Below are 26,824 nucleotides of genomic sequence, written 5' to 3'. Positions count from 1 at the left end.
AAAAAAAAAAAAAAAAAGACAGACTGGCCTCAAACTTCCAAGTAGCTGGGATTATAGATGTGCACCACTACAGCAGGTTTAATATCTTTTTAAACTTTTACCAGCTCTTACGTTGTATCTCTAAAACATAGAAGACCAATACATCTATAGTTAGACTTACAGATGTTGTCTTCTAATTTCTGTACCCTAAAATAAAGCCCATACTTCTATACTGGCCAACACTTGCTCAAGGTCCTTGAATGCATTAGAACAGTGGTCCTACAGCATCACAGCATTCACTAAGCAGCACTGGCCAAGGGGAGTGGGGAGCGCCCCTCAGCTCAGGTAGTTTTCAGAGTTGCCTGTGAAGTGTTTAAATGTTATCAGTATCCAATTGCTAAGGCACAATGTTTGGGGTGGTTTTGATGAATACAGAGTGTAAAGCCAGGAATAAAAAGCCAGTGTTGTGAATATCTGGACCTGTCAGCCCTTATAGCCATCCTCCTTCCAGGTATTATTAGGAAAGGCTGCAGGCTAACTTCTCTGCTGCCCTTTTGCTAGTGGAGGATGATGATGGGAGATTAGGAGATAAGGAGCTCCCAGGGCATGGCTGTTGTGGGCCAGAGCCCTAGCGGTAGTGAGCCTTCTCGGCCCCATCAGGGGGAACAGTTAACTCAGCTGAGCCTGGCCCCAGCAAATGGATTCCTTCTGCACCTCTGGCCTGTAGGCGGTTAGGTTTCTTAGCAGTCTTCAGTTCTTTCCATTGAAGGCTTTCTGCTTTTTTACTGTGGTGGGAGCCCTTGTTTGGTTGGATTCCCCTCACACACACTGGTTGGATTCTCCTCACACACACTCCCATAAGTACTTCCTGTATCTGAGTCTACTTGCATGTGCCCACAGCACGCAGTTACTATTTGCATGGGTCAGCACCAACTGCTTCTCTCTGCAGTTTGCTCAGTATTTGAATTCTATGATGCTTCTCACCGTGCTACAAAATCGGGGCATATTATCACATTTATTAGCCCTTGGTTTTTATTACCAAGCCAAACTGAGCCCTGGGAATATTTTGTACATAGACAGTATTATTTACTTTTTTCCAGAAGTAGCAAGAATAATCTTTATTCCTCAGAAGCACACTTGAAAAAATGTTATGAGTAAAATGAAAGATTCCAAACGTATTTATTTGAATGTAGCACATACACTGAGGATCAAAACATTTCCTTCCCAAGATCTCAGAGAATGTTTTGTATTAGCCCATGGTTGTGGTACATAACATTGACATTCTTTGTGTGGAGTTGGTGCACGTACACAACACGTCTTCATTCCTCTTTTCATCCTCTGTCCCTCCCTTCCTTCTGCCCTTCCTCCATCGCTTGACCCCCTTCCCATTTAAGAAAGATCTATCTCCTTACTTCCTATTATGTTTAATTTTGCTCTTTATTTATAACTTGAGTTTCAGATATTAGAGAAACCACATGATATTCAAGCTTGTGTATCTGACTTATTTCACTTATCATCATGGTCTTAAGGTGCATCCATTTTCCTACTAAGGATCCAAGTTTATTTTTCTTTATGGCAGAGTAGTACTCCATTGTGTATAAGCGCTACTATTCAGTGTTATTTATTGCATCATACTTTGTAATTGCAAAATATTGAAGTGACTCCAACTCCTTCACCTGTGAGAGCAGTTGTGTAAATTGTCACACATGCAGCAGACTGCTGTGCAGTTGTGGGAAAGAGGCTGAGTTCTGACCTGGTACGGCATGATTTCATGCTATGACACACCATTAAGCAAGAAAAACAAAGTGCACAAGCATGTCTGTTGTGTAAATTTAGGAGGGATAAACCAAGAACTTGTAATGGTACTAACAGTGGATGGCCTTGGAGTGACAACTCTTAGAGTATCTTGTAGTAGAGTTTTGACTGTGAACCATACTCAGTACAAACCAACCAGGATGTGAGAGAACCCAAACTATGACAAAAGAATAACAGCAGTTAACATTTAATTAATCCTGAAAGGGCACAAGCTATGAAAATTATTCTTTATCTTTATATACAAAGCTGCACATAACAGCATTGTACATACTAGACTTAGGCAAGTTTGTTAGTAGGATAAACTCCTAGCAATGAAGTTGATGATAGAGCAAAGTTTCCTTGTTAATTGTTGGCAAATATTGCAAAGCTGCTTTTTAAAGAAATTTAATCAATTCACATCAGCCAGTTACGGAGAGGACTACAGAATAGTCATTGCACTGGGTGGGAATGAAAAATGAAAACCAATGAAAGATTTTTAAAGTATCCTTTACTAGTAGTCTTCTTTCAAATACTGAAAGTGTTGAAAATTATTAGTAACATAAAAATTTAGAAGAGAATATTAGCCATTGTAGTGGTGTCCCTGTAGTTCCAGGTACTCAGGGGACTGAGGCTGAGGCTGGAGGACTGTGGGAACTCATGAGTTCTAGACCAGCCTGGTCAACATTGCCAGAGTCTGTCTCAATCAAAGCAAACCAAAGATCATAGAAAATGATTGTTCTTAACCTTAAAACATTACATTTTAGCATTACATTTCATATCAGAAGCATCAACAGTCTCCAAAAGTTTTAAAAGCCCGGGGGGCTGGGGATTTAGCTCAGCGGCAAAAGCGCCTGCCTGGCAAGCGCAAGGTCGTGAGTTCGGTTCCCGGTACCGGAGAAAAACCAAAAAAAAAAAAGTTTTAAAAGCCCATTCCAAGGCTTTTCATACTTAATATAATGACGTCAATTTTAGGCAATATTTAAACCTGACCATGGGACAAAACTTTCAACTACTTTTTACATACAAGCAATATAAAAATGTTAGGTGTAAAATGGGAGAAAACTTCTGTATATGTATAACTAATTTTATCCTGTATCATTCTACAAGTACTTTTTGAGTATCTACTACTCTTCCCAGAAACTGTGTTGTGTACTGCAGGAAAAAGGGAGACCCAAAGAGGAATAATATTTTACTTAATCATGGGTGATTTAAAATATTGTTGAAAAGGATCAGAAAACAAAACACTAGTAGTGAACATGATAGTGTAGTACAGTACAAAACCTGTGGATTATCTACATATTACAGATATTCATGGAAGGAATATATCCATGTAAATGTAAACTCCTAGCAGGAAAGAAAGTACAAGTTAACCTAGGTTGAGTGTATATATGTATGTATGTATGTACGTATGTATTATCTTTTTGAGACAGGTCTCTTTGTGGAGTTCAGGCTGGCCTTCAGCTCACTTTGTAGCCCAGGCTGGCCTTGAACTCTCAATTATCCTCCTGCCTCAGCCTCCCAAGTGCTGGGATTACAGACATGCACCACCACCACCACCATCACCACCACCATCCCGCTCTGGCTAGGTTGAATTTAAACAGTTAGAGGGAAGATATAGTAGTCTAGGAGAACCATATACATATTTGTTATCACAGAAGGATGGGACACTGAAAAATTGAACTTCACAGAAAAAGAAATTTTATATTTGAAGTGAGATTAGACAAGTAAGTTGGAATCATGTGGAATGGCTTGAATGCTTCCAAGGAACTCATACTTGACTATAAAAAGGAGTCTTAGCTGGATGTGGTGGTACAAGCCTATAATCCCAGCACCCGGAGGCTGAGACAGGAGGATCATTGTGAGTTCAAGGCCAGCCTGGGCTACAAAGTGAGCTCAAGGCCAGCCTGAACTGCATAGTGAGACTGTCTCAAAAAGACCAAAAAAAAAAAAAAAAAAAAAGAAAAAGATGATTGTTACTTCACTCAAAAAAAAAAAGGAGAAAAAAGATTATTGTTAATTTGCTAAGTATTAGCCACTGAAAATATTCCTTATCTTTCATATGCCTCTGAATACTTTCTAGATAAATAGACTTTTCTGTGAATTTAAATGCTTAAAGTACACTTTGGTTGATAAGTTAGATTTTCTTGAGATTCTAATATAATGAAATAAATTCTTCTTTATCTTTTATAAAGGATTTACATTAAAAAGGTACACAAGTTTCCTGAATATAGAGTACCTACAGACCCCAAAATTGACAGGAAAATAATCAGAATGGAGCAGGAGAAAGCCTTTAACATGCTGAAGAAGAACTTGGTAGATGCTGGTGGTGTTCTTAGGTACGATATTTATGTAATTGTTTTATTTTACAATTAACACTTTATATAGGAATTAACACCATATATAGGAATTCAAATATAGGAATATAGGAGAAATTATAATTAAATTTTTTATTTCATTAAAATGGTTTATAAGATGGATATCTCACTAGCATTAAATTTGTTAGGAAATAAATTACTGAGTTTATTATCAAAGAATTACACACTATGCCACATATAATAAGCAGTACAGTACATAGAAGGCTTTTCCTTAAGTAACAAATACATATTTATCAATACATTTTATTATATATTGTACTTTGTTTCAGATACTTAGTAGCAGAGCTTTCAGCCACATACATGTTTTTAAAACCCATCTCTGATTACTGTAACATCTAGAAATGAACTGTAAGGCATAGTAAAATTTCATTTTATGCTCAGGTTTTGAATAGGAAGAAATATTAGCTTTCTTGTGTACTTTGCGTTCACTGCAGGTAGAAACTTATTATTGTGTAATGAGGTTATACATAGGGAAAACAGTTTTTGTGTGACATTTTTATTTCTATTTTTATTTTTATTTTTATTTTGGTCTTTTTGAGACAGGGTCTCTCTATGCAGTTCAGGCTGGCCTTGAGCTCACTTTGTAGCCCAAGCTGGCCTCTAACTCACAACGGTCCTCCTGCCTCGGCCTCCCGAGTGCTGGGATTACAGGCATGCGCCACCACGCCTAGCTCTGTGTGCCTTTTAATAAAAACTTTTATAAAAATGAATTGTATAAAAATGAGTCAATAATTAAATCCTTCAGTGCACAGGCTATTTTCTTTAATATTAGCCATTATAATAATTTTTTACTCACATAGTATTTCCTGATTTCTGTTTTGTGTACTGCTGTTCAAGAGACCTGTCTTTGCCTTTAGTTTTTTCTTTTTTTTTTTTTTTGGTGCTAGGAATCAAACTCAGGACTTTGCATTTGCCAGGCAGGCACTGTATCCCTGAGCTATATCCCTGGCCCCATCGCCTTCAGTTGCTTCTCTTGTTTACTGGGCCAACAGGAGCGGAAATGATTTACAGGCAATGTGTTGAGCTCCTGTTATGAAAGAGTCTCCCATTATAGCTCTATCATGGTAGACTCTGAGTTATAATCCACATGGTTGGAAGGTAATAGGTGCATCACAGAGGTACAATGTGGGGCAAAGGATGGGAAAACTCAGAAGATGATGACTTACAATGTTGTCTCTTTATTTTGTAGTAAAGTTTACTTAATACAAAATGTAAAATACCCTTTTCACATATACTTAAATCCCTGCCTCATCTTCAACTTCAGAACATAATGAAATTTATAAAGGTTTATGAAGATTTTTATTTAATTGGGTACAAAGTCAGTGTTAGAAGAGTTAAGTAGAGAGCATTTTAAGTTTTATTAAATATAACAAAATATTTTTTCTTAAAATTTTATTCCTTCTCTTAAATATTAACCTAAGTAATTGATTGTAGCCCTTGTCTAGTAGTAGTAGATAATTGTAATATTTAAATTTTAATAGTTTTAAATATTTTCTCTTTATCAGGTGGTATGTACAGTTACCTACACAGCAAGCTCATCAGTATCATGAATTAGAGACGCCTTGCCTCCCTTTGTCACCTTCCCCTTTTCCTGTTTCTTCTCTTGAGGAGGAGGAAACTGCAGTCAGAGATGAGAATTGTGCATTACCCTCACGTTTACACCCTCAAGTAGCACATAAGATTCAAGAGTTAGTATCACAGGGCATAGAACAAGTATATGCAGTGAGGAAACAACTAAGGTACAGTAGAAGCAAATCGTGCATTATGTTTTTCATTTTTGCTTATTGGTTTAAACAGTACACTTAATATTATAGATATTTTCCAGGATGCATGCTATCAGAATAAATAAAGAATATAGATTATTAGATTATTATAAGAATCGTATTTACAAACCAATAATTTTCTAGCAAATGCTTCTAGCAAACAAACCATTCCATTATATGAGTTATTATAATATTGTCTCATTTGGGATATTCCATATTTGGCACATTAGACTGTTTCTAAATAGTATATGAGTTGAATTAGGTAATAAATACCTTTAGAGAAAAACATTTGTAGAACCAAAGATTTCAAGGTACTTATTTCATATTATTTGAAAAGCAATTAAATTTATTAAAACAAAAACAATTGAATAGTTCTTTGTGTAATGACATTGTATTTGTAGTACTCTGGCCTGATTTTATTGATTCTAAATAATTAAAATATTTGCTACAATAATATCATATATCACATATATCTTATTTATATACAATATAATAATAAATAAATACAATATGATGGCAATAATAAATTATGTTGAATAGCAATAAACTTAGACCAGAGTACTACAAATAGAATTTCATTAAACAAAGAACTATCCAAATTTTTTGTTATAATGTAATTTATAATTTAAGATTTTAAAATTTAAAATAATTTTAATATTATTATTTGGTGATGCGTCCTGTGTTTATGCCATGTCCTATGCCAAGTTCTTTACATACATCATCTTTAGTCTTACAGCGGCTGTATAAAGCTGGTATACTTATCCCCATTCTACACATGAGAAAATGGAAACTCAAGAATTGTTAAATAATGGGCTTAAAAAGCAGAGTCAAAACTGAAATTTAGGCCTAATTCTATATCCTTCACATATTAATATGATTTCTAGTACTTCATCCTGCTCCTACTGACTATTATGTAGTATAATCTGAACAATAGAGCTCCTCCTAGAATTGTTGCTTAACTAATACATGATTTTTCTACTTAGCCAATTTCTAAGACATTTTATATTTATTTCCATTGGGCCATCTTTAAAGCCAAAATTTGGTGAAGCCATCTATAGTTTACTAATAATCCTAGGCTAAGATACTTACTCAAACTATTTGCAGTGAGGTTCATTAAGAACGAGGAAAGCTGGATGTGGTGGCACACATCTGTAATCCCAGCACTTGGTAGGTTGAGGCACAAGGATCACCAAGAGTTCAAGATCAGCCTGAACTGCATAGTGACACCCTGTCTCAAAAATAAAAATAATAATAAAAATTAAAAGAAAGAAAGAAAGAAAAAGACCAAAGGAATAGTGGTCTGGGTCATTGACTGTAATGCACAAAGCATATATATTTTAAAGTTAATGGTTTATATATTTTTTATATAAAGATGTAGTGATATTGCCTTCTATTTCTTTTGTTTACTTACAAAATTCAAGTACATCATATTTCATGTAATGTTAATTGATGCCTTTTGCAAATAGTTTTGCCTATGCACATAATTTGGATATAGGGTCAAGTTTTCTTTTTTACTGGATAGGTCTGTTGCTTTGGAAAAGTTATTTAACTTCTGCAATTCTTCAGTTCCCTCATCTGTAAAATGGGAATAATAATTATATCTATGTCACAGGGTCATGGTAAGAATTAAAGGATATATTGAAGTGCTCAATATGTGTCTGACATAACATTTAAAAACATTAAAATGAAAATAAACGGTTCCTTTAAATTACATTTATAAAAATGTCAAATCTCACTCTAATGTGTTTATCCAGTGAAAAGTTACATTTCTTCAACCTGCGTGAATTCTATAATTTAATGTATGGAAAAAAATTTAAGCTGCACGTGGTAGTGCACATCTGTAATCCCAGTAGTTGGGAGGCTGAGGCAGGAGAATGCCTGGGAGTTCGAGGTCAGCCTGGGCTACAACACTGAGCTCAAAGCCAACCTGAACTACATAGCAAGACCCTGTCTCAAAAACAACAAATAAAAGCCCAGATTAAACTGGAAAAATATAAATTATTTACAGAGCAATAAAACTTACTTTACTGAAATTTATGCTAAAAGACAAACTTTCTCTTTTTTGATCTATTAGATGGTTTATATTTTATTCTTTTTTTTATACTTTTTACAGAAAATTTGTGGAAAGAGAACTTTTCAAACCTGATGAGGTACCTGAAAGACATAATTTATCTTATTTTCCGACTGTAAATGATATAAAAAATCACATCCATGAGGTACAGAAATCCTTGAGAAATGGAGATATGGTGTATAACTCAGAGATTATTCCAGCCACGGTATGATTATAACCACAATTCTTTGCTTTATTAGAGAATCTTTCTTACCTTCTTTTAATATTTGAACTGATAGAGATAACTTACTATTAAAGCAGCAGAATAACTGATATAAGAAAAATAATGACAAATTGCCATTAAAATGTAAATACTATGAAATTTTAGATGATTTAAGTTTTATTATTATCAGAAGAAGAAGCAATGAATTTCTAAATCTGATTATAATAAAAATTCTAATCTCTTGAAAATCAATATTTTTGGGCCAGGATGTAGCTCAGCTGCATAGTGCCTGCCTGACAAACGCAAGGCCCTGAGTTCAATGAGACAGGGTCTCACTATGCAGTTCAGGCTGGCCTTGAGCTCACTTTGTAGCCCAGGCTGGCCCTGAACTTGCAACAGTCCTCCTGCCTCAGCCTCCCAAGTGCTGGGATTACAGGTGTGCACCACCACACCCGGGTATAAATGTTATTTCTTATTCATTTAGCAGACATTTATTGAGTACATATCAATCCTCTCCTTTTTATTTTTTATTAATTGAGACAGGGTCTTACTTACAGTTTTACCCAGGCTGATCTTAAACTCCTAGGCGCAAGCGATCCTCCTGCGTCAGTTCCCAAGTGCTAAGACGAGGACTGTGTCCCAGCATATTTGGCTCCCACCCACCTTGTTTTTTAACGGTAGGGATCAATCCTAGGGCCTTGAAAGTGCTAGACCATGCTCTAGCACTAAGCTACATCCCCAGCTTGCTCCCCCACTTAAAAAGAAAAATACTGTGGGCAAAGTTAAATAGTTCAGACTCAAATGCACAAAGTGATGATGTTGGTTTGAAATGCCAGATATGAGTATCAGTGTTGTCTCATACTTCAATACCATAGTTTTCACCAAAGTATTAAAATTTCTAAGAAAATTGGGCCAGGGATATAGTCCAGTGGCACAAACGCCTGCCTGGCAAGTGCAAGGTCCTGAGTTTGATTCCCAGTACAAAGAAAGAAAGAGAGAAAGAGTGAAAGAGAGAAAGAGAGAAAGAGAAAAAGAGAGAGAGAGAGAGAGAGAGAGAGAGAGAGATGAAGAAAGGAAGAAGAGGGGAGGGGAGGGGAGATAAGAAGAAAGAAAGAAAGAAAGAAAGAAAGAAAGAAAGAAAGAAAGAAAGAAAAAAAGAAAGAAAGAAAGAAAATAAATTACTAGGGACTAAGGATTTAGCTCAGTGGCACAGCGCCTGCCTGGCAAGCGCAAGGTCATGAGTTCGATTCCCGGTACCAGAAAAAAAAAAAAAAAAAAAAAAAAAAAAAAAGAAAATTACTATGATTACCCCAGAAACTATTAGTAATAATACAAGCAGTGATTATAGTATTAAAATCTGAATAGCCATATTCTTTTAAAGCTAAAACAACTTTTTTTGCTGTCCAGAGCTCTTAATTACTCACTGTCCAAAATTCAAAAACTAAAACAGATTTAGTTAATAATGATTATTGCCACCTATACTTGCTATCCAAATTCTTATTGTCTGAACTCAGGAACCTAAGGTGTTTGGATTCCCAAAGTGCTACTGTGCTTTGAGAATATGAGCAAGGAAAAGAGAGCCCTTACAGAATAAAGCATCATATGATAATAAAGCATGATAGTTACGGGGTGTTTTAAGCTTTGTCTTGCACATAACTGGTTTTTTTTACTGAAATGAATGTTCCCATTTCAGCTTCAGTGGACTACAGATAGTGGAAATATTCTCAGAGAGACTGTGACAGTTACATTTGCAGAAGGTAGGTTATCTTGAATACCTGTAAAATATCAAATCAAACTGTGAAAATTGGAAGGAACTTAATGTGTAATCATTTAATCAAATTTTATAGCTAAGGAAACCATGACCCAAAGAGACAATTATGTTAGGCTTTATCAGAATCGTTCCAACTGTTTAAATTTCTCCTATATTCAACTTTTGTGCTTTTTTTATGGCTGAAATTTTAATGCTGATTACTATCATAATGAACGAGAGCTGGCTAAGTCTGGTATTGTCTATTTTGCATTGTTTGCTTTTCTTCAGAGGTCTTACTCCTATATTCTCTCAATATTTCCATCTTATCTCAACCCTTTTGCATGTGTTCTGTCTTGTGGAAATGTCCTTTCTTCTGCACAGAGGGCTCCTCTTATTATTCAGATAGCGGTCTCTGATTCTAAGTGCTTTCTTATCTTTACCTCTGACATTAAAGAAGCTAATCATTCCTCTTTTAACATGGTAACTTTATTTGAGCTCTTGAGAGGCAAGGTTTTATTCATATCAGCATATGAGTAGAGCCAAGGATAATGCCAGCTAAAATGTTAACACCTAAGTAAATGCTTTAGAATCAGTTGAGGAACAGTACAGTATAGTTTTCAATTCTTCTGCTTACTAACCTCTAAGAGTCACTTTACCTAAAAATAGCTTTTAAGTTCTTTAGTCTTATTCATTGTATTTATTCATTCACTGTGTTAAGTGCTGAGCATAAGAATGGGTGAGTTTTTCTACTTCATGGAACTTAAACTTTAGTAAGGAAAAAAAAAAAACATTAGGTATATTCTAATTAATTGGTATTGTGAAAAGTATCATGAGAGAGTTTTGCAAAATTATGTGGGCTAATGATACAGTGACACATAACAGACTAGAGAGCAGGGCTGTGACATGTGAAAATTCTACTTCTAAACTAAGAACTGAAGATGAATAGGGATTTTCCAGTTAAAATAGCACTTGTGAAAGCCAAGCAAGAAAGATCGTGTCATGTCAGCTAGGCACGGTGGTACATGTCTATAACCCCAGCACTTGGGAGACTGAAGCAGGAGGATGCTGTGAGTTTGACGCCAGTCTAGGCTACAAAGTGAGTTCAAGCCCAACCTGAACTACGTAACAAGACCCTGTCTCAACAAAACAAAACAAAACAAAACAGATCTTGTCCTGTTTAAGGAAGTGTAAATTTAGCATAGATAGTGCTTGGAATTAAAGCTAGATAAATAAGACAGTTGGGAGGCCATTTTATTGTATAGATGAAGTTGTTAGTGGTTTAGACAATAGTTGGTAGCATATATACTAGAATTAGATAGATTTTAAAAGTGATTTTAAAAACAGAATTCCAAAGCCTTGGTTATTTTTGTTTTTTTTTCCAGTACTGGGAATCAAACTCACGACCTTGTGCTATGCCACTGAGCTATATCCCCAGCCCCAAAAGCCTTGGTTATTGATTGAATGGGTGGTCCTTGCTTTGGTAGAACATAAACTAAAATTGATTGGTGTTAAGTAGGGACTTAGAATGATCTAATGTAACATCTGAATTTCTATTATGATCAGTCAACTGGTGATGGTGTTTACTGAGCTCAGCAACTTGGCAAAAGAATAGGACTGGATGTGGGGACATACATCTGTAATTCTAGCACTCTGGTACGCTGAGGCAGGAGGATCACAAATTCAAATCCATGCTGGACAATTTACTGACTTTGCAAGACTGCCTCAAAATAAAAAGGGCAGAGGATGTAACGCATTGCAAAGGCCATGTTTAATCCCCAGCATTGAAAAAAAATTATATAAGAATGACTCAGATTGCCTAACAACAATTACCTTAAAAATTAAAATAATGAGAAAAAAGAATTTTCTTTTATTTTTAGTCATTTATTCCAAAATGAGTTAAAGAAAGAAATTTAATATTGCTATTATTGAGGACCTACTTTTGCCAGGCATTCTTGTAGCATTAGAGGTAAAGACAATGAATTAAGTTTGGTTTTTGTAATTGAGAAGCTCAGTAAGTTTCACACATCTAGAAAAGTTCAGATATAGTCTGGCACTATAACATGGAGAATAGACTACAGTAAAGTTACAGATACGAGTCTTTCAAGGAAAAAAATATACTTCTGAATCCTATTCCAGATTGACAGAAGGAAAATTAGTAGGTGTGGGGTGGGAGAATAGCTCAGTGGTAGAGCACTTGCCTAGCATGCTCACCACAGTGGGTTCCAGTCCCAGCAGTCCACTGGAGTGGGGAAGAGGGTGGACCTAGGAATTAAAAAACAATTTTGTTTTTGGTAGTACTGGAAGTGAACCCAGAGCTTTCATGACCTCTTTTTATTTTTATTTTGAGATGATCTTGATAAGTCACTAACTTGCCCAAGCTGGGCTCAGATTTGTGATCCTCCTGCCTCAGCTTCCCATAGTGCTAGACTACAGGTGTGCATCACCACACCTGGCTAGGAATCTATATTTTTAAAATAATTTCCTTAGAGAACCTGATGACCTGTCAGATTTAGAAATAATAGACTAGATGACATTTTTTGGCTGATTGTTTCTTGAAATTCTTTCAAACCTTTGATCTTTTTTCCTATTCCAGTTCTGATTGAAAGGGTTGTAATAAAGTTGTATCCTAGAGGCCATAAAAATAATCTTTTAATAGTTGTATTTTATGTAATTTAGGAAATTCGCCAGGAGAATCAATCCCCACCAAAGTGGAAACAAATCAGACAGGGACTTCTTTGTCTCCAGAGCCAACTCACTTGCTTTCCTCACTTTCTTCATTTCAGCCCAAAATATTTACACAGATACAGGTAGGTCCCCAGTAAATAGCTGCATTTGGGGCTCCTCTTCTTCAACTCTCTCTTAGAGGTATTTTAGAGAATTGTTACAGAATTACAGTAATGATCAAATGTTTCTTTTTTATTAATTCCTGATCTCTTTGTATCTTAAAATGATCATTTAAACAGTGTATTTTTTAAAAGTTTGACTTGACTGTGAAAGCAGTAAAATTTAGTTATACTACTTTTACCTTGGTTGTTTCTATCTGCGTTATTTTTTATATATTTACACTACATTTGTTCCAAGGTTTTGTCAAAATAGGTGGATGTGGTGGCACACACCTGTAATCCCCACACTAGGGGGGCTGAGACACAAGTTTGAGGCCAGCCTGGCCTACATAGTAAATTCAAGGCCAGCCTGAAGTATATAGCAAGACCTCTTTTCAAAAAAAAAAAAAAATCCTATGAGAATATCATGTATAGTAAATCCAAACATTTTGATGTAACTGTTCTTTTTAAAAGGGTTTGCAGTTACAACCAAGATTCACCTCTCCAGATGGGTTGCCAGCTCTGTTATCAGGAAATAACCACCCCTCCTCCAGTCCTTCAAGACTTCTGGATTCAATAGAAAGTACTTCAATGAATAATAATTCTCTACTGCATGATCAAAGTTGCAGCCTTCCAGCAGATACATGCCTAACCCAAAACGATAGTACTGCATCTGCTGGTGGTAACCTCCAAGGACCAGACCAAAATCTAGTGGCCGTGGACCAGCTAATGGAAATCGAAGATGTTGAGGATACAGAGAATCTGGAAGGAAGTGTTCATCAGATATTGTTGGGAGATATGCAGACCATTCCAATACAGATTATGGACAACCAACCAGCTCTTAGTAAGTTAAAAATCAATTTACCGTGTTGTTTTTTCAACCTTTGAGGACTAGCATTATTATGTCACACTACTGAAAATCATTTCTTCCTAGTGAGTTTATAACATTATATAATTCATGCAAAATTTTAAGAAAGAAGGGAGAGATTTCATTCAAAATTATGAGAAGGGGAAAATTTTACTAGTTTAAGAACTTTTTTTTAATTTTAAAGAGAGTAGTAAATGAGAAATAAACAAACAAAAAATAGAATAGTAGCAGCATACCAGTATCACAAACATAAACAAATCAAAGCAAGAACATTTAAAGTAATACAGGGTTTCAAGACAAAATAATACAAATTAACAGTGGTTGTTACATTACATATCGCTGTCCTCAACTACGTTGCTCATATTACCAGATATAAGAATGGAAGATTGCTCAAACCATTTAAGAAAATAATTATTAGATAAAACATTAGAGATAATATGGAGTTTCACTAGGCAAGATGGTAGGAATTCACCATTGTAATTCCATTGCATATTGTTACCTTCAAATCAGTTGCTTAGATTACCAGACATAAGCATGCAAAATCGATCAGAACATAAAAAATTGTAAGCATTAACTGTTCATTTCAGTACACTGTCAGACATCAGCAATACAGATTGCAGCTATTCATATATATATTTATATTTTGCTTTCCTTCTTTCTTTTTTCTTCTTTCCCTCATCCTAGCCATTCCTTCCTTTGAGCAATTTCTTTCCCTTTCCTATCATCTGTTGTACGTTTTGAGTTTTACCTAGTCTTTCAGGTTCCTACACCAAGGAGACAATATGATGTTTACACATGTGGGTCCAATTTATTTCACTTATGAGGATGGTCTCTAGTTGCATCCATTTAACTACAAAAGGTTCAAGTTTATCTTTTTTTAAAAGCTGAGTAATACTCCATTGTATAAAAATACCACATCTTTTTTATCCATTTCTCAGTGGATGGGCATCTGGATTGTTTCCAAGATTTAGCTATAACAAACTGTGCTGCTATAAACATCACTGTGGTATGATGTCTTTAATTCTTCTGGGAAAATACCCAGAAGGGGAATAGCTGGGTTAAATGGGAACTCCAGTCCTAGTTTTGTGAGGAACCTCCAAACTGATTTCCAAGGTGGTTTCACCAATCTACACTCCCACCAGCAGTGGAGTAGGGTTCCTTTCTCCCTACAGCATTCCAGCATTTGTTATTGGTTGATTTCTTGATGATAGCCAGTCTTTCTGGGGTGAGATGGAATCTCAGTGTTGTTTTAATTTGCATTTCTCGAATGACTAATGACGTTGAACATTTTTTCATGTATTTGTTCCCCACTAGTATCTCTTCATTTGAGAAGTGTGTATTCATCTCAGATGCCCATTTTTGGACTGGGTCTTTGAATTTGGGGACCCTGATTTTTTTACATTCTTTATATGTCCTATGTAGAAGTCCTTTGTCTGAGGGGCAGTTGGCTAAAATTTTTTCCCAGTTTGTGGGTTTTCTTTTTACTTTATTGGTGATTTCTTTAGATGTGCCAAAACTTTTCAGTAAGATGAGATCCCAGTTGTTGATTCTTTCAAGTATTTCCCGTGCAGGTCGTGTTTACCGAGGCTTCAGATATTGCCCAGGACACAGCCTGCTTCCCACACTGGCAGGGGAGGGGTGAGGGTGGACTGCCTGAGGCCGCTGACTGTCCAGATTTCAGCTGAGCTTCCAGTGGTGGAGCGAGTTGTTCTGGCAGTGACCACCAAGGCTCCAGAAGTTGTTCAGGGCTCCATGTGCCTCACACACTAGTGGAGGAGGCACCAGAGTGCCTCACCGGGGTTCCTAAAGGTGTGTGGCGTTCATGTTGGTCAGGTAGGCGCAGCAGCAACTCGCCAGGCTTCCTGAAGATGTCTGGGATTCAGCCTAGCCCGAGCAGACACACTGTGGGTGTGGCAAGTAGCCACCGAGGCCCCAGAGGGTGCCTGGGGTTCCACCTGCCTTGCACACTGGTCAGGGAGGCACAGTGGCGACTCACCAGCCTTCCTGAAGATCTAGTTTAAGAACTTTTAAGCTTTATTTTTCCTCCTTATTTCTAATTATTTAATCCCATTGAAATTATTCATTCTCTGATGATCTGTTTTTCCAGGGTTGATGATATGGTAATGTAAAACCAAAAAAATTACTTTAGAATTCTAAGTTGATAGCTACACATAAAATAAGGAAATCTATTTTACTTCAAAGGTTTTATAAAATTTGATACATGCATACACACACAGAAAAATGGAAGACAAAAACAAGAAAAAAAGCCGGGTGTGGTGGTGCACACCTGTAATCCCAGCACTTGGGAAGCTGAGACAGGGGGATCTTTGTGAGTTCGAGACCAGCCTAGGCTCCAAAATGAGCTCAAGGCCAGCCTGAACTGTATAGAAAGACCCTCTCTCAAAAAGACAAAAAAGAAAAGTGGAAAAGCAGATGCAAAGGTTAAAGGGAAGATTTTGAGTTATAAATGTAAACATTGCATTCTGTGAAAGTTAAACAGGAGCTAGTAACATTTGGACACTTGAATTTGACTCAAGACCTTGTTATCTTCACTTTATTACTAACCCAGTCAACATAGTAGTAGACTCTGTTAATGCTTATTTGAGCTGTTTCTCTTCTTTTCACACAAATTGTCCTGGACTGTGCACATTTGTGAGAAAAGATTTTCAATTTTCTTTGAAGAACAAAAATCTTCACAGAAGTTATTCTTAGAACATATAATTTCCCTTCATTTTAAAGACCATTGTTACAGATAAGGAGAACTGGAACATAGCTCCATGCAGAAAAAAATGATTTTCTTTTAAATTTATTGGAAACATTACTTTTAAGAAAATGTGTCCAACAACTGTGGCAGTTGTAACTACTGAATAACTTTGGTAGATGAGAAGGGAGAGGAATAGACACGAATTAATCCTCTTAACTGCATGGCATACTTCAGTGGTGGCAAACCTATGGCACACTTGCTGCAGTGGGCTGTTTGTGCCATCACTGGCATAGTTGGTGGTGCCCCCCTTCCATAGGTGGGGAAACCAAAGCCCATGGAGGATAAGTTATTGCCAGAAGCTCCTATCTGTGAAGTGACAGAGCAGATATTTAAATCCAGATTAATCTTGCCTTCCAAAACTTTCTTCCCTTTTAACATGCTGCATCCCTGTGTTTTGTGCCACAGTATTTCTAGGAACAGATTGCTTTAAAGGAGACTTTCTCTGGATCCAAATCTGCATGATTTTTTTTTTTCTTGTCTTTTTCAGACAGGGTCTCGCTATTCAGTTCAGGCTGGCCTTGAGCTCACTTTGTCGTTCCGGCTGGTCTCGAACTCAGAACAATCTTCCTGCCTCAGCCTCCTGAGTGCTGGGATTACAGGTGTGTGCTACCACACCTGGCAAGCATGATTTATCATGTTATATCTTGCTGAAGGACTGTTTCTGGATATGAGTTCTTGGGGTTACTCAATCCATCTTCTACTGGGTCTCTGTCTTCTGGCTAAACTCCAGTAGGTGACAAGCAGTAGATATGTTCAGCACACTTCTCAGATCAAATACCTCTATTTCCTACTAACAACTGAAAAACACGGTTTTATGCTTATTAAGATGCAAACTCCTGTTAGGTACCTGTGAAGATGAGTGATGTCAGAGGATTCAGACTTCGGCACTTGATCTGAGACAACACATAGTAAAGATATGTTTTACTTCTTTCATGAATTTCTCTTATATTGCTGTTCTTTATCAGAAAGATGTGTTTTACTTCTTTCATGAATGTCTCTTCTATTGCTGTTCTTTATCAGAAAGAAAGAGAAATAAAGATTTGAAGTTAAACTATTAGCCAGTGAATAGCAGTGTTGTTGATATGTTACCTTTAGATTAATTTGCTTGTAAGCTCTTTAAAATCAGAATTGGTAAGTACATTCTGAACAGTTCAGATAAGCAGATGTATAGCTCACACAGCTAAGTCACAGATAGTATTTAAGAGGTGGCACAAATTTTTCAAATAGATCAGCTATTTTTCACAGTTATACCTTCTTTTTCTAAATGCCTGTTTTTTACTTTTCTTTTAAATTCACATAATTAAAGATTCTAGTGCCCCAAAATACACTAACCTTTTGGATTTTTCTTTTGTGTTTGGTTTTAAAGTTGAAGAAAATTCAGAATGCACTACTTCTGTGAATCAAGTTAAGCAAGAACCCAAAGAACCAACATTGTCTCTGGCACCAGAAAAGAATTTAGACTGTAAGAAATTACCTGCTACATAAATTTTTGAAGCTTTCAGAATTTCCAACTCTGATGACTTCTGATGTCTTAGAAAAGAAGGTGAATATTGATGAAGCACAGCGTGTGATAACTGGACTGAAGACTGGTTTGATGAGCAGCTTTGATTTAAAGCTGGTATATTTGTTGAAAATTTCATATTTTTGCCTTTGTTAAGAGATATTTTACTGTTTTATTTTATATAATTCTTATGCCTTTTGATTATCTAATAAGGTCATATTTCAAAAGATCATCTGAACTTATTCACAGTAATTTAGTCTGAACACAAATGGTTATCTAGCTCATCCCTGGAGATACCCAATTTTGGTTCTTACATGACAAAAAAGCAAAAGCAGAAACAATATGAGTATATACATATATATATATATGGGATGATATATGTTATAAGTTCTAAAGTTGTAAAGAAATTTTCATTAGACAGGTGAGAAAATATTTGTAGTCCATCTTATTTGCAAAGGTAAAGCATTTTACATACTAACATAAAGGTTGGCAATTACATCTGTAGAGATTGTTCTTGTAGTTACCTTCTTCTCTTTTTTTTTTTTTTTTTTTTTTTTGAGACAGGGTCTCACCATGCAGATCAGGCTGGCCTTGAGCTCACTTTGTAGCCCAGGCTGACCTCGAACTCGCAACGATCCTCCTGCCTCAGCCTCCTGAGTGCTGGGATTACAGGCGTGTGCCACCATGCCTGGCTAGCTGCTTCTCTTAATTTTTGTTCTTTTAACAAACCAATAGCACACTAGTGGTCATCTAACTGAGATTTAAGTGTCTGATAAGTGCTAAAAATTTTAACTTGAATTAATCAGATGAGCAACAGAAATCAGTACATATTGCCTGGATAACACACTAATTATAGGTAGAAAGAGGAACAAATTGAGAAACTCAAGTAGAATAATAGAATTTTCAGGTGATTAGAGATAAGTTAGACAATTTTTTGGTAGTAGCAGAGGATTTTTCTCTCATTTTTTGTTTTGAAGATTCTGTTCTTATCAGAAAAGACTGAGTCATATTTACATTTTTCTATGTCAGAGTTCTTACTGTTTTGAAGTATTAGGATTTATAATTCAAGGTAAGTATTTATAGTTCAGAATTTAATATTTAAAACTTTTAAAAAGTTAGTATTGTATATTTGCTTGTTAAGTATATTTTCTTCAAATACCAAATAAGTACTAATCAGTATATTCATTATAAACTTGTGGAAGTTTGGCAAAGTAGAAATGTCATTTCTGTCAGGAAATCACCTGAAAGGCTTTATTTTCTCCAGAGACAATTTCTGGATGTATTTTACATTTTATTTTTTGAAAGTAAAGATTTTAAATGGATATTATTAATATTGAAAGCATGTATAATATAATATGGAATTTAACCTCAGTATTTTACATGTGTCACTTTTGGTTTCACATTGAGGTATATCCCAGCCCCTTTTTATTTTTTATTTTTTGAGACAGTGTCTCACTAAGCTGCCTAGACTTAGTGGACTAGGGATTGTGATCCTCCTGCCTCAGCCTCCCAAGTGGTATGCACCACCACACCTCGCTCAGCCGCCCATTCTTAAAATTACTGTTTCAGGTACATAACATGTATCTAAATGTAAGCGCAGTTCATTAGAAATAGATGGAATTTGAAAATTTCTCACTCTTTAGATTTATAGCCTGTTGAATATAAAGTTTATTATTTATATCCTATTTAATGTGAAATTAATATTTAGCTGTATCTTATTTTTAATAAGAATTGGTTTTCTTGCTTAAGAATTGAAAAGATTTGATATCAGTATTTGTACAAGTAGGCTGCTAAGTTTGAATTTTAGGCAAAGTTGAACAAAACTGCTAATTATCTCAAACCCCGATTTCGTAGTCTATGTGTACTTAAGAGGGATAAATCTAAATTAATTTACAGAGTTGTACTGTAGGTAATATTCTTTTCATTTGTTATTCCTACTTTGTATGGAAACCTTTTTAAAGTTTTATATAATAGATTTGCATCTTCTAATAATGACAAAGTTTAATTAATAATATTTCACCAGTTGAGTTATATCATTTAAGGGGATATTCCTTTCTTTTTTGATGTTGAGTTGCTAAGGAGAAATGCTTATTAAGATGCAAACCCCTGTTAGGTACCTGTGAAGATGAGTAATGTCAGAGGATTCAGACTTTGGTACTTGATCTGAAACACATAGTAAAGATATGTTTTACTTCTTTCATGAATGTCTCTTCTATTGCTGTTCTTTATCAGAAAGAAAGTTACAGTGCACCTTTCCTACTAACAAAATTCCCACAGAAACCAAGAGCATGAAGAAAGGTTTAAATGCCTAATTGTATACTCTTTTGGTTTTTAGGTAGAAACTGGAACTATCAATATTTTCATGTAAGTATTTCAATGAGTAGCTCTTTAAAATGGTTTCTAAATGAATTTTTAAAAATTAATTTGTCCTCTAAATGCATGTGTAGTAACAGTGTGTCAGTATTGTGTTTAAAGATGCTTAGCATCACTTTTTGAAAACTATGTTTACATGTTTAAAATGTTTATTTTTAAATTCCCAGCATATTAAATACAAATGCATAAATTTTTTAGTATCGGTGTTTGGCTTTCTCCTAACAGCTCTACAGCAAAGTTTGACATTTATTCCTTTGTATTATTATGTATGACAAGGTGTAATATCTGTAATATTGAGTCAAACATTCAAAATAAGCAGTTAGGATTTCACAATTAATTACAGTTCCACTTGTTTTTTCCTTGTAGTTTTCAGGTTCCAAACCTCCAAGTGAATTTCACATATACTCTAGTGTGTTATAGATAAACACAGCCATGGTGGACTTTTTCCTCAATAGCATTTTTCTGTAAGTAGTGAGTATACTTAAAAGAAAAAAGCTTTAACATATTGTACAAGGCATATGTTTCCTGAAAATCACAAAAATGATAGAAAACACGGATCTTGTGATCTGGTTCTGCATTTGAGTTTCTCATTTTGAGGCCTATCTCCTTGTTTTTTGTCTTCTTTATATCCTATTAAAATATATACTTGATCATGTGGATATGAAAAAGATATTGTTTACTTTGTACCAGGTTTTAAAAGATGTTTAAAAATCTGTGTGTGTGTATGTATGTGTGTGTAGAAACTTAATGTATAGTGTCTTTGTTATAATGTAATTTTTTCATTAAAAAATCCTGTGGGTTTTTTTCTTATATTCTTAGGGTTTTTTTAAAGTACATATACATATTTTTCCTGGATATACGAAGAGTTTTGTTCATCTTAAATAAGATGCTGAATAAACACTTTAATACCTAAGAATTTTTGCTAGAGATTTATGTTCAATTTGGAACCTGAAAATTTCTAATTATAACTACCAAGAGCTATTGCTAGTGTTAAATTTGGGAATATGCATTTAGCACTGTAACTTAGCTAAGCATCAACATTTTAAAACAACATGTGTAATAAGGTAGAAATAATTCTTTTTTCTCTCCACATTTTTACATCATGACACCTTCAAATACCTTTTGTATTCAGTATGATGACACAAGGATGTAATTAGAAGAGATGATGATGATGCTGATTCGCTTTCTTCCTCTCCACCTGCTTTATTCCAGTTTATGCTTGATTTTTCAAGTATGGAAAAATCTTCATCTCCCCAGTAGGGTACTGAATTAACCATGCACCATTAGCTGGTTTGGGCTTTAGAAGCCTTAAATGGTATATGGTTTTGATGTCTAGGCGTCTGTATTTCTACTTAATTAGTTTAATCATAAGAACAAGCCTTAAGCTGGGCTTAATGGTACAAACCTATAATTCCAGCACTGTAGGAGGCTGAAATAGAAGGATCATAAATTTGAGCCCAGCCTGGGCAATTTAGTGATTTAGCAAGATCTTATCTCAAAAACTAAAAAACGGCTGGGAATATAGCTCAGCGTAAAGGCCCTGGGTTCAATCCCCACTACCACAAAAAAAAAAACAAAAAAAAAAAAACAAAAGCTTAGTATACTTTTGCCATATACAAATAGCTGTAAATTCTATTGTTAAATAATACAAGTATTCATTGCAGACTGAATTCTTAAAACTTTAGGAATAAGATCAGAATTTAACATAGGATGTGGTGGTGCACCCCTATAATCTCAGCACTTGGGAGGCTGAGGCAGGAGGATTGCTGTGAGTTGGAGGCCAGCCTGGCTGCACTGTGAGTTCAAGGCCAGTCTGAACTACATAGCCAGATCATATTTTTCCTTGAGACTCTATCCTCACTCCTCCATATCTCCCCACCCACCATTTCCAGACAACCACTGATACACTTTCATTCAGTAGTGATCAATTTACTGTACATGAAATTGTATAGTATGAATCTTTTATGATCTTTTATAGTAACCTTTTATAGTTATTCTTTGGTTCCTCTACATTAGAGCATGTATAACTAGTTCATTCGTTACTGCTAAGTAGTATTACCTCGTATGATTATCCCATAACTTGTTTATTCATGTGATAATGAATATATGGGTTGTTTATAGTTCTAGGCTATTACAAATAAAGCTGCTGTGACATTTGTGTACAAGTCTTTGAATGACCTAACATTTTTATTTCTCTTGGGGAAATACGTAGTAGTAGAATGACTGGAGCATATGATATGTAAATATATTTAAATTTTTAAGAAACTGTCAAGTGATTTTTCAAAGTGGTTGTACTATTTTGATCCTTTTTAGGGGTGGGTAAGAATCACCATATCCTCTCCAACACTTAGTATGGATAGTTTTAAATTTCGGAGATTCTAGCAAGTGTGTAAGAGCTTCTCATGGTGGTTTTAATATCAATTTTCCTAGTGACACACAATTGAGCATTTTTTATGTTTAATATGACATCTAGATCTTCACATCTTCTTTAGTGAAGTATCTGAATCTTTTACCCATTTTTAAACTAGGATTTTTTTTGGTATGGAATTTTGAGTTTTAAAATATATATTCTAGATACAAGTCCATTAATGCTTTGTAAATGCATCAGTTTCTGGACTTTTCATATTTCGCATCCATTCATCTGTTTGTCTGTTTTAGTGGTTCTCAAATTAGGCTGTTTTGCTCTGAGGGCATATATAGTTATTATAAATAGGGAGATACCACTGGCTTCTAGTAGATAGAATCAGAACTAGGACAGTCCCTACAACAAGGAATCATCTGGCTCAAAATTTCAGTAATACTGACATTGAACGACTGGTCTGTCTTGATGCCAAAGCCACAGTCTTGATTATTGTGCCTTTATAACAAGTCTTACAGTCAGGTAGTAGTATAAGTGCTTAATCCTTATTTTTCTTTTTACTTTTGTTGTGAGTGTTCTAATTCCATTGTATTTTCATGTAAATTTTAGAGTCACATATCAGTTTCTTTATTTTATTTATTTATTTTTATTATTTTTTTTTGAGACAAGGTCTCACTGTGTAGTTCAGGCTTGCCTTGAGTTCAATACATAGCCTAGGCTGGCTTCAAACTCATGGTGATCCTCCTGCCTCAGCCTCCCGAGTGCTGGGATTGCAGCCATGTACCACCATGCCCAGCTCCCATGATGATATTTTTTACTGTGATTATATAATATATAGGTATATGAAATTAGGGGAAGCTGGGTGTGGTGACCCATGCCTATAATCCCAGCACTCGGGAGGCTAAGGCAGGAGGAGCACTGCGAGTTTGAGAACAGCCTGGGCTACAAAGTGAGCTCAAGGCCAGCCTGAACTGCATAGGAGACTTTGTCTCAAAAAGACAAAAACAAACAAACAAAAATATTGATTCCTTAATTTTTCTCTGCATAAAAAAATGTTTTTCTCTCTGCATAGTTTTTGTATGTAGATCTCACATACCTTCTATCAGATATATCCTAAGAATTTGTAATATTATTTTTAATTTCAATTTCTGATTGTTTATTCACTATTGTATAGAAATATAATTGATTTGTATATTAATCTTATATCTTATAATTCTGCACCACTATACACTATGGCACTGTACAGTCGCACAGAGCAGCACAACTGTGACAATGTCAGGCAAGACAGGTGAGCTTCCTCTACAATTCATTCGCATCTGTGAATGTAATGTGAGGTGCATTTGTATCTATGAAAGATCATAAGTCAAAAATGTGTAAGTCAGGACTCACTGTATTTCATTTTTCTTGATGCTGTTGTAAAAGGTGTGGTTTTTGAGTATTGACTTTATATTCTGCTGTGCTGTCAAATTTGATTACTAAATCTAGGAATTTTCTAATGGAGTTTGGTGTCTTCTATGCTGAGTATCATGCCATCCACAAATAATTATAATTGAACTTTTTCCTTTTCTGTACATATTCCTTTTATGTTTCTCTTGTCTAGTTGCTCTGACTAATGTTTCCAAGTACTATATTGATAGGAGTGGCTTTTATCAGATTGCAATAAGGATCTGTATTCTAATTTTCTTTAGGATTTTTATCATGAATGTGGGTGTCAGACTTTGTCAAATGCTTTTTCTATATCTATTAAGATAATCATGTAGTTTTTGTCCTTGGTTCTGTTAATGTAATATATTACACTTACTGATTTATGTATGTTGAACCATCGCTGCATCCCTGGGATGAGTCCTGCTTGCTCATATGTGTACTCTAGAATGATTTACTGCATTCTGTTTGCTAGTATCTTATTGAGGATTTTTCCATCTATATTCATTAAGAAATTGGGCCATAGTTTACAAAGAGCCCTTCCCAGTCCTTGTTGTGGCCGGGCAATTTATATTTGTAATCCCATGGAAAACTCATTGGAATTCTAGCAAGTTAATTTCAATCTACCACTTCCAATGCAACTCATGGCAAGAATAAAGACACTAACGCATATTTGTAGTTATAGGGAGCCAAGGGGTCCTAAGTTCAGCCACCATGAAGGCTGTCTGGAGCAAGTGCTTCGACTCAGGGCCAAAATCAAATTTTATTAATTCATGAAGAAGGGAGTGGCTTGAGGATGAGTGACTGTGAGAATGGTGGGAAATAGGTGAGTGCTGTGAGCTGGGCTAGGTAGAAGGCCTGAAATCACCTCTGCAATATGGAGAGAGAAGGATATGCAGAAAGTAATCTGCATAACACAATTGAGATAGTGTCTAATGGAGTCTGTGCTTCAGCTCTGATGTGTAATCCTTCAATCCCCAGGAAGTCATAGTCTCTATTGCTTGATCCCAGCCAAGATCATGGAGCACTGGCTCTTCATCCCACCTCATCCCAGCTCATACAAGGGAACAGTGGCGCTGGGGGTGTTGGGGAAACACTGCCTGCCATGCATTGCTTAAAGCCAATTGAAGGGATAAGGAAAAGTCCTAGCCAGCTCTGTACATATCAGTACATGGAAATAGGGTCAGGCTTGGCCAAAATGGAGACAATTGCTCCTCCTTCAAGGAGAGTCGCCCAGGTGGTCCTCCACAATAGTTTCTTTTTTGGTTGGATCCTCTCTGGTTTTGGTATTGGGATAATGCTTGCTTCTAGAAATGACTTTGGGAATATTGCTTCCCTTTGAATTTCATTAGAGAGTTTGAGGAATAGTGGTGTTAGATGTTTTCTAAAGTTCTTACAGAATTCAGTGGTGAATCTATTAGGAACTGGGCTTTTCTGTTGGTAGTTTTTTTATTACTACTTCAATTTCATTGACTGATATTGGATTATTTAGAATTTTTATATCTTCTCATTTGTAGCCAAGAATCTATACATTTCTTCTGAATTTTCCATGTTATTACAGTACAGGTTCTCAGGGTAGGTATTGATGATCTTCTGAGTGTCAGCATGATCTGTTGTGATTTTGCCCTTTTAACTCCTGATTACATGGATTTGAGTCTTTTCTTGTTTTAATAAGATTGGCTAAAGTTTTGTCTACTTTATGTAATCCTTCCAAGAACCAACTCTTCATTGATTTTTTTTTTTTCTTTCTTTTTGAGACAGGGTCTCACTATGCAATTCAGGCTAGTCTTGAATTCACTTTGTAGCCCAGGCGGAACTCAAACTCAAAACGATCCTCCTGCCTCAGCCTTCTGAGTGCTGGGATTACAGACATGCACCACCACACCCAGTGTTCTTCAATGATTTTGTATTGTTTTCTTAGTCTCAATTGCATTAATTTCTGCTCTGATCTCTATAAATTCCTTATTGATGTGAGCTTTGGGTTTAATTTGTTTTCTAGAAGCTTGAGGTTCAATATGAGGTTATTTACTTGAACTTGCTGTTTCTCTGATCTGGGAATTCACAGCTTTAAACTTCCCTCATAAGACTGATTTCATTGCATCCTATAAGTTCCACTATGTCAGATTGGCATTATTGTTCAATTGTAGAAACTGTCTACTTTAATTTCATCTGTGACCCACTGAATGTTCAAGAGGTTATTGTTATTTTCCATGTGTTTATGTAGTTCTTGTGGTTTCTTTTGCCATTGATTTCCAGTTTCATTGCACTATGGTCTTGATAATATGCATGGGATAATTTTAGTTCCTTTGCATTTACTTAAGCATGTACTGTGAACTGGTACAGGGTATTTTTTAGAATGTCCTGTGTGCAGCTGAAAAGAATGTGTATTCTGATATATTGTGGAATGAAGCACTCTGTAGACATATACTAAATCCATTTGTTCAAAAGTTTGACTCACTTCTGATTTTTTTGTTGTTGATTTTTTTGTCCAGTTGATCTAGTTTTCACAGTAGGGTATTGAAGTCCCCCAATACAAGTATATTACTGCTTATTTGATTTTTCATGTCCATTAAACATTTCATTTTTATTTTATATATTTGGATGTGCTAGTATTTGGTGCAAATATATTTATGATTGTTATGTCTTTCTGTTGGATTATTCCCTTAATGAGGATATAGTGACCTTCTCGGTCTCATTTCATCAGTCTTGGCTTGAAATCCACTTTGTATACAAATAGAGTAGCTACCCCTGCTTTTTTCTGGGTTCCACACATGGAATATT

At 35.6% G+C, this 26,824-nt stretch overlaps 1 protein-coding gene across 14 annotated transcripts in view; it reads left to right on the top strand.

The window, feature by feature from the left end:
• The window catches only part of Carf (calcium responsive transcription factor), a 94,654-nt gene that overhangs the window by 31,165 nt on the left and 36,665 nt on the right, over window positions 1-26,824 (top strand). For 10 of the 14 annotated variants that reach the window (XM_013520713.1, XM_013520701.1, XM_013520707.1 and 7 more), the window contains 8 exons: window positions 3,966-4,109; window positions 5,654-5,887; window positions 8,025-8,187; window positions 9,878-9,941; window positions 12,611-12,741; window positions 13,231-13,600; window positions 17,755-17,931; window positions 20,225-21,175. In XM_013520713.1, coding sequence (XP_013376167.1) covers window positions 3,966-4,109; window positions 5,654-5,887; window positions 8,025-8,187; window positions 9,878-9,941; window positions 12,611-12,741; window positions 13,231-13,600; window positions 17,755-17,873 — 1,225 coding nt within the window. In that variant the 3' untranslated portion in view covers window positions 17,874-17,931; window positions 20,225-21,175. Of the gene's footprint in view, window positions 1-3,965; window positions 4,110-5,653; window positions 5,888-8,024; window positions 8,188-9,877; window positions 9,942-12,610; window positions 12,742-13,230; window positions 13,601-17,754; window positions 17,932-20,224; window positions 21,176-26,824 lie in introns of those variants that run through there. The other 4 variants (XM_013520712.1, XM_013520711.1, XM_013520710.1 and 1 more) reach the window with 2 other exon arrangements.

Source organism: Chinchilla lanigera, unplaced genomic scaffold, assembly GCF_000276665.1.
Source record: "Chinchilla lanigera isolate Chin_1 unplaced genomic scaffold, ChiLan1.0 scaffold00056, whole genome shotgun sequence".
Lineage (NCBI taxonomy): Eukaryota > Metazoa > Chordata > Mammalia > Rodentia > Chinchillidae > Chinchilla > Chinchilla lanigera.
Note: the sequence above shows the minus strand (reverse complement) of the source record. Positions and strands in the feature narration are given on the sequence as shown.